The sequence below is a fragment of the Apostichopus japonicus genome, chromosome 9 (assembly GCF_037975245.1).
Source record: "Apostichopus japonicus isolate 1M-3 chromosome 9, ASM3797524v1, whole genome shotgun sequence".
NCBI lineage: Eukaryota > Metazoa > Echinodermata > Holothuroidea > Aspidochirotida > Stichopodidae > Apostichopus > Apostichopus japonicus.
In genome coordinates this window covers 31,437,590-31,444,911 of record NC_092569.1, presented here as the reverse complement: position 1 = coordinate 31,444,911, position 7,322 = coordinate 31,437,590, and the positions used below count along the sequence as shown (strand labels likewise).

Sequence of the window (7,322 nt, the reverse complement as noted above, 5' to 3'; positions counted from 1 at the left end):
TCTATCTTTTAAACAGATATCTTGAACAAGCCATGTCAGGAAGTAAGTGTTGTTATTTCAAAACATTCAATTTAGGTTTTCAATTTTTTCTAACATAAAGTAAGATAAAGGAATGAGCTGCAAGTAATAAACATGTGTAATCCTACCTTTGTAATCAATGTTTCAACCATGTTACTTCAGGCCGCTTGTCTCCCAGAGACAAAATGACAAATTGTGGAGAAAAGCCATCTTCTAGTGCAGTAACTCTTCCTTTTTTTGGCCAAGAAACCTATATTACCTCATGAAGTTTTTATTCAGAACCTTATAAAGGTATCAGTCTCAAGCTTCTATATCGTATCAACAATTATGGCTCTGTTTACTTCTCTCATTAAAATTACAAATGCTCTCAAGAGGTTTAATTATCTGTTCACAGTCTCACCCTGAACTGCAACCAATCTTTGAAAGGATGCTAGAACAAATGAAGGCTCAGGTATTGTAACTTTGGTATCTAAATGTGATATATGAATGAATAATGAAATTATAAATGGAAAAATGACTGGGAGATATTTTAATAAAATTTGTAAAGTGCAAAGAATTGAGGCCAAGATGGGATTCTAAACCAGTGACTTCAGGATTATGGACCTGTGCTTCACCAACTGAGCTACTCAGCCATATGAAGGTAGCTGTCCCTAATTTCCTAGGCACTTTTCAAATTAAAAGTTCTCCTAGTCAGTTTCCCATTTATAATTTCATCACGTGTTTGTTTTAATGGGGAACTTCTCTGGAAATAACTTCCCATCTGCTTCAGGCTTGTATCAAGTGAAAATTGGTTAATAATGGAGTTATAAAACATTGGGCAAGGTACTGTCACTTTGACTGGCACCCTTTGCCTGGAAATGAATGAAGAACCTGGTTAAAATAACTTGGCTTTGCCAGTTTCTTATGTATTTTAATAAATGTACTAAGAATCTGTTAAAGTCATCTTTTCATTGAATCTTGTAATATGTACCATTATTAAAGGTGACTTTGCTCAGCTGCGAAAATATAAACCAAAGATCAAGTAAGTAAAGCAGGGATGAGATGACAAGGGGAAAATAACTTATAAATATTGCACCATATAACATTTAGGAGCTTTATAAAATCCAAAACTTCCTAAAGATGAGTCTCTCTTTTTATACCCCTCCCCAGGTTTACCTCCTTCCCACTTTAAGACTTGATTTCCCAACAGTAATGTTTGCCTGGGCAGTCAGCCAGTTTGTTAGCTTAGCAGTGTTATAGCGCTAACTGACAGCTACGATAAGCAATTATACTGGAACACATATTATCACTCAGGAAGTTTTAAGTCAAAGGGTTTTCATTATTAGGTGACTTCAGCCTGAAAGTTTTATGACAAGTTCCAGTTTTCCTGAAGTCAAATAATTAATTGACCAATAGGCAACAATAATATTACAAGACACTGACTATTTCAGATCTCAGACACCATTGTCCAAAATATAAGGTCTAGAACTCTGGATGTAATGTTGTACCATACAAACCAACTATGTTTGCATAAACTTGAATTCAATCACAACATTTGTCTTTAAAACTATGTTTGCTTCTAGGTTCCAAAAAGGCTAAAGCATCTTAGCCATATGCAAACAACGGACTATGATAGTGAGGAATGCACCAGCACTGATGAGGAGGATTTCAGCGATGATTACCTAGACGCATTTAGTGAGAGTGAATCTTCAACAGATGAAGAATCCGAAGAAGAAAGCAGTGAAAATGAAAAGCCCTCAACAAGTAAAAATCATTCAGGTGGTGTCAAAGTATCTTCCACTTACTATAGTAAAAGTAGGAAAAGAACATGGAACAGACAACACTGTTGCCTCTTTTGTGAACAAAATGTAACCAAATTACCAAGACATCTAGAAACTCATCATGCTGATGAAATATTGGTAATGAAAGCTATGCTGTTGCCAAAAAGGTCAGCAGAAAGAAATGCAATTTTAGAAGAGATCAGAAAAAAGGGAGACAATGCCTATAATTGTCGTGTGCTAAAAGAAGGCAAGGGAAAGCTCTTGGTCTACAAAAGACCAAAATTAGGCACAATGCATGTGGAAGATTACATTCCTTGCCCAGATTGCCAAGGCTATTTTGCGAAAAAGTCATTGTGGCGACATCAAAAGAAATGTACCTTAAAAAAAGCAAAAGAAAATCCAACCACATCTCGAACTGCACAGTGTCAAAAGGCTGGTAGGGCATTGCTTCCAACAAAAAGTCCCTGCAGTGCTAAACTGCAAGAGATACTTGCTGGTATGAGAACTGATAGTGTTGTTGTTACCATAAGAGCAGATTCCTGGATATGCAAATTAGGAGAGCATCACTGTGATGATAGCAGCACAATTAATCACAACATTGTTTCAGAAAGAATGAGGCGCATTGCAAGGCTCCTTCTTGAAACACAGCAAATAAATGCATCTATTAAGTCTGCTAAAGACTTAGTAGACCCAGCACATTTCGATGACGTGATCCTTGGTGTTAACATTTGCTCTGGATTTGACACTTCAAACCAAAACTTTGAAGCACCCACACTTGCTAAAAAGCTGGGACAAAGCCTAACTACTTTGGCTGAAATTGTAATTGCAGAATCCATTAAATCATCAGATACCTTGCAGGAGTGCAAAGCAGAGCAGTTCTTGAAACTAAAGAATCTGCAATGGAAACAAAGAATTGCCACAAAAGTTTATAAGCAACAATGCAAGCAAAAGTGGCAAAAACCAAAGAAAGTTCCCTTAACAGCCGACACTGTGAAGCTCAATCAGCTACTGACAAACCAAGTTTGTACTACAAAAGAGAAGTTACAAGGTAATGAAGTATCAACATCCACTTGGCGGGAGTTGGCTTCTTTAACCCTTGCTCAGCTAATAATGTTCAATCGCCGTAGACCTGGCGAAACACAATATTTGAGAATGTCAGATTATTTAGAGCAAACAAAGAAAAAGAGAGAGTTCCAAGATGAAATATTTGAATCTCTTCCAATAGCACAAAAGCTGGCAGCAAAGAGGCTTACTCTAATAATGACACGTGGAAAACGTGACAGAGGGGTGCCAATCTTGTTAACCCCTGACATGGCAGATTCGGTTAAAGTACTCAACAAAACTCGTCAAATTGCTGGCGTCGATCCACAAAACCCATACATATTTGCTTGCCCATCAGGAAACTCTGTTCAGCCGCTTCGAGGTTATGATTGTTTGCACAAATACGCGCATTTGTGTGGGGCCAAAAATCCTGACAGACTGACTGCCACCAATCTGCGCAAGCATTTAGCAACTCTTTCACAAATCCTTAATCTATCCAACACTGAATTAGAACAATTGGCCAACCATTTAGGGCATGATGTAACCGTCCACAAGCAGTACTACCGGCTGCCCCAAGACGTCATATTTCTTGCAAAAGTGAGCAAGCTTTTACTAACTGCTGAGAAGGGAAAACTTCATGAATTTAAAGGGAGGTCCCTTGAAGAAGTTGAGATTGAGGAAAGCCAACTTCTGTCAGACATAGAAATGTCAGACGGAAATGAGAGTGACAACTCTGAATCAAAAGAGCCAACAAAGGCACTTCCAACTAAGAGGGTGAAAATATCTAAAACAATGTGGACAAAAGAGGAAGAGACAGCTGTTATTAATGATCCATGCCTTAGAAAGGCTATCAATGCCATGCACCCACCTGTGTCAAAAGATTGCCTTCAAGCAAAGCTAAAGAATTCCTGTCTTAAGCGCAGGTCCATAGTACAAATAAAGTCCAAAGTATGGAACATCATACAAAAGAATAAGAGGGAACAAATGAAGTATTAAAGACAGCTTGTTCTACTCTTCCTCAGCAACAGTAGTGTAAACATGTGTGGTTTCTAAAAATTATCCCCAAATTTTAAAGACCCTCACATACTTTATGCAAGATTCCTCACTGTATGCATTGTAGGCCATGGGTACACTTAGTAGAAGTGCTTATTGTAGCGAGCTTCAAGAGATTTCCAATGCAGATCTTTCATTAAATTTTCTTTCTTTTTAAAGCTTATTACGATAAAGCTAAAAAGTTGTCTCCATACACTATCATATTTGTACAGTTGCTTATCACTGAAATTTGTAAGTCCTTTGTGAAATTTGAACTTTATTCCTTTACAGGCACATACAAACATGTGATTTGTATGTCAAATTTTCATATGATTACAATTGGATATTTCTGAATGAATATAGTATTAGTATACCACTTTCATCATACAGCAAATTGTAACCATTAGTGTAATTATAGTATTTTCTTAAAGTGAGGGGGGGTGGGATTTTGGAATGATTGCAAATATTCATTTTTAGTATCTTTTCAGTAAAAAAGTGCATTTGATTTGGAATGCCAAATGAGAAAACAAATGAAGGAGCTCGCCCCCTCAACTTGCATGTATCCTTAACATGGTACAGCCAGCTGTACCTCTGGCACAAATTACTAAATTGTTCAGATTTTGACAGACTCACCACAGACATGACACATGATCTTAAATATCATGATTCGTTTTCATATCGCTGAGGAAAACCATAAAAGTAACATCCATACACTATCATATTGGGTTTTTTTTTCCACCAACGTTTGTAAGTCACAAGAGTCATGTTCTTGGACAGTACTAATTCAACATTAGAATAATAACATACCTGTTTACATGTGTTGCTATAATGAATTTTAAAACAAAATTGTTGTTTGTTCATATAACTGCTAAATTTGTTGTTAATTTTTCTGCATAGCATCTAATTGACACTTGATTGGTTATTTTAATTAAGCAAACTATTTTATGATTATTATGAATTTTATATCCCCTTAAAGCGGATTTTACAATATGCTAACTCTAATGTAATACATTGATGATTGCATATGGTAACATTCTTTTGCAGCATAACAGTAACATACACTACACTATCATATTGGTGCAATTCTCTTCATTTTTCACTGAAGTTGGTAGTAAATCCTTTGTAAAATTTTTAACTCATCATACCTTTACAGGCTCTTTTGAATTGTGATTTCTATATAAACTTTTTCATGAATAAATTGAATATTTGAATTCTGAATTTATATTGTATAACAATTCTATTGTACAGCAAATTGATGCCTTAAGTGTAATTAATTCAGTTTAATTGTACATTGTATTGAAAGTTTGAAAGCATTGTAGATACAGTTTATCAATTTTTATTTCCCTGACTGGAGAAGCTGTACGTATTCTTAGTATGGCACTGTAAGGTTTTACCGAATAATTCAAACATGAAAGAGGGAACATTTGCAGACTACTGACATTTCAAAATTTTCAAGAATCTTGTTGTTCTTCGACAATAGTAATTCAACATTAGAATAATAAAATACCTTCATTTTGTTTGTTTACATGTGTTACAATAATGCATTTTAAATCAAAATTGTTGTTTATTCATATAATTGCTAAAAAGCAATTGTCACTTTTCTACTTAGCATTTAATTGACACTTGATTGGTTATTTTGATTCAAATATTTCATCATTATTAGGGATTCTGTATCCACCTTAAGCGGATTTTAAAATATGCTAACTCTAATGTAATACATTGATGATTGCATATGGTAACATTCTTTTGCAGCATAAAAGTAACATACACTACATTATCATTTTGGTGCAATTTTCTTCATTTTTCACTGACGTTCGTAGTAAATCCTTTGTGAAATCTTAACTCATCATTCCTTTACAGGCTCTTTTAAATGTGATTTCTATATAAACTTTGTCATGAATAAATTGAATATTTGAATTCTGAATTTATATTGTATTACAATTCTATTGTAATTAATTCAATTTAATTGTACATTGTATTGAAAGTTTGAAAGCATTGTAGATACAGTTTATCAATTTCTATTTCCCTGACTGAAGAAGCTGTACGTATTCTTAGTATGGCACTGTACGGTTTTACCAAATCATTCAAACATGAGAGAGGGAACATATGCAGACTATTCAGGAATCTAGTGCTTTAAATTTGATAAATTAATTGGGTCATTTTCATCAGGAGTTGTGAAATTTAATTCCTGTTCACTTTACAAAAGCTTGTTATTATTATTGAAGTCATTTGTTACATATATATTTTCAACATGTTACTCCCAAGTCAGTGGTAGTTTATTATGCAATTTAGTTACTTCCTGTGTATACCGTTAAAACGTTATGATATTGTTATTTACAGGAATGTTAAATAAATTTTGGAATCTTGATACTATTTTCTTTTTCATTGTTTTTGAATGTCATCAGTGTTGTTATTCCTAACTTAATTGAGGAATTCTACCCCAAGTAAACATAGGGTGCAATCAGCTCTACCCCTTCACAAACAAGGCAATTTAACTGTTTGATTTACGCATTCCCCAAAACTGCTACAAATATATTGTGCAGTTTTGTTCATACACATAAACATCTTTTAGTGGGTGAATTTCTTTCACCGTAGCCTTTAAAGGCATTGAAGACTCGCCACAAACCGCGTGCGGCCAATCTGAAAAAGTTAACTCTCTGTTGCTTGCAAGTAACGTTTTGTTCGTGTTGCTACAAAATGCAGACAGTAATGAAACGTGATACCTTAATTGTTATCTTTAGCTGGACCTGAGATGTCCATCGCTGTATGGTTTGTACACTGTGCTGTGGGTATTAACGGCAGCTGTATGTACTGACTGTACACTAGTGTCTAATTACCGACGGCAGCAAGCTGTGTGTATTTTCGGGGATCAATGGTGGTGTTTAACACTTCTGTTACACCTCATTTGAAACTATATAGGTCAAAGTACCGGCATTTAGACGTCATTTTTGCGAGAGTCTTCACACCCGTTATGTTTTTTTTTTTATGCAGCCGCACATTGGTTGAAAAATATTCTTGTAATATTACATGTCCTTGCCTAGCGTGGGATATCATGGTGGCTGTCTCGTATTCCATTTATGGTTGATGCAAAAGTTTTCATTATAAAGATGAATACATTGTGTGTCAGTTAATACATTTTGACAAGGGCGTAGGAACCGGGGGGCTGGGGGGCGCCAGCCCCCCAGTGAAAAATGTGGAGGGGCGGAAGTATCATTCCGCCCCCCGCTCCGCAAGTCAGAAAACCCCTTTCTCATTTCCAAATGAGAAAAAAAATCTCATTTGGAGCACCAAATTGCATCTAAGGCCAGGTGAAAATAAAAAATTAAGTTTACAAAATGGAGTGGGTGTTGAAGTGTGCTATATTGCACCAAATTGCATCTGAGGCCACCTGGAAATGCAAAAAATTCCAAAGGGGAGGGGGACACCCCCTCCCCTTAGACCCCTCCCCCAGGCCGGCCATCAGTCTTCAGC

At 35.8% G+C, this 7,322-nt stretch overlaps 2 protein-coding genes across 3 annotated transcripts in view; one reads left to right on the top strand and one right to left on the bottom strand.

Annotated features, from left to right (window-relative positions):
* Positions 1-7,322, bottom strand: part of LOC139973407 (uncharacterized) — a 316,080-nt gene that overhangs the window by 74,580 nt on the left and 234,178 nt on the right. The gene's annotated exons all lie outside the window — the stretch shown is intronic.
* Positions 37-6,221, top strand: LOC139973399 (uncharacterized). Its single transcript, XM_071980050.1, has 3 exons — positions 37-42; positions 413-469; positions 1,581-6,221. The coding sequence occupies exons 2-3, from the start codon at positions 446-448 to the stop codon at positions 3,813-3,815; spliced, it is 2,259 nt and encodes a 752-aa protein (XP_071836151.1). The 5' UTR covers positions 37-42; positions 413-445; the 3' UTR covers positions 3,816-6,221.

Bases quoted from the DNA above. Each gene is read 5' to 3' on its own strand.
- LOC139973399 (XM_071980050.1), top strand. From the start codon at position 446: ATGCTAGAACAAATGAAGGCTCAG. The intron at 470-1,580 runs GTATTGTAACTT...GTTTGCTTCTAG, and splicing joins TAGAACAAATGAAGGCTCAG to GTTCCAAAAAGGCTAAAGCA.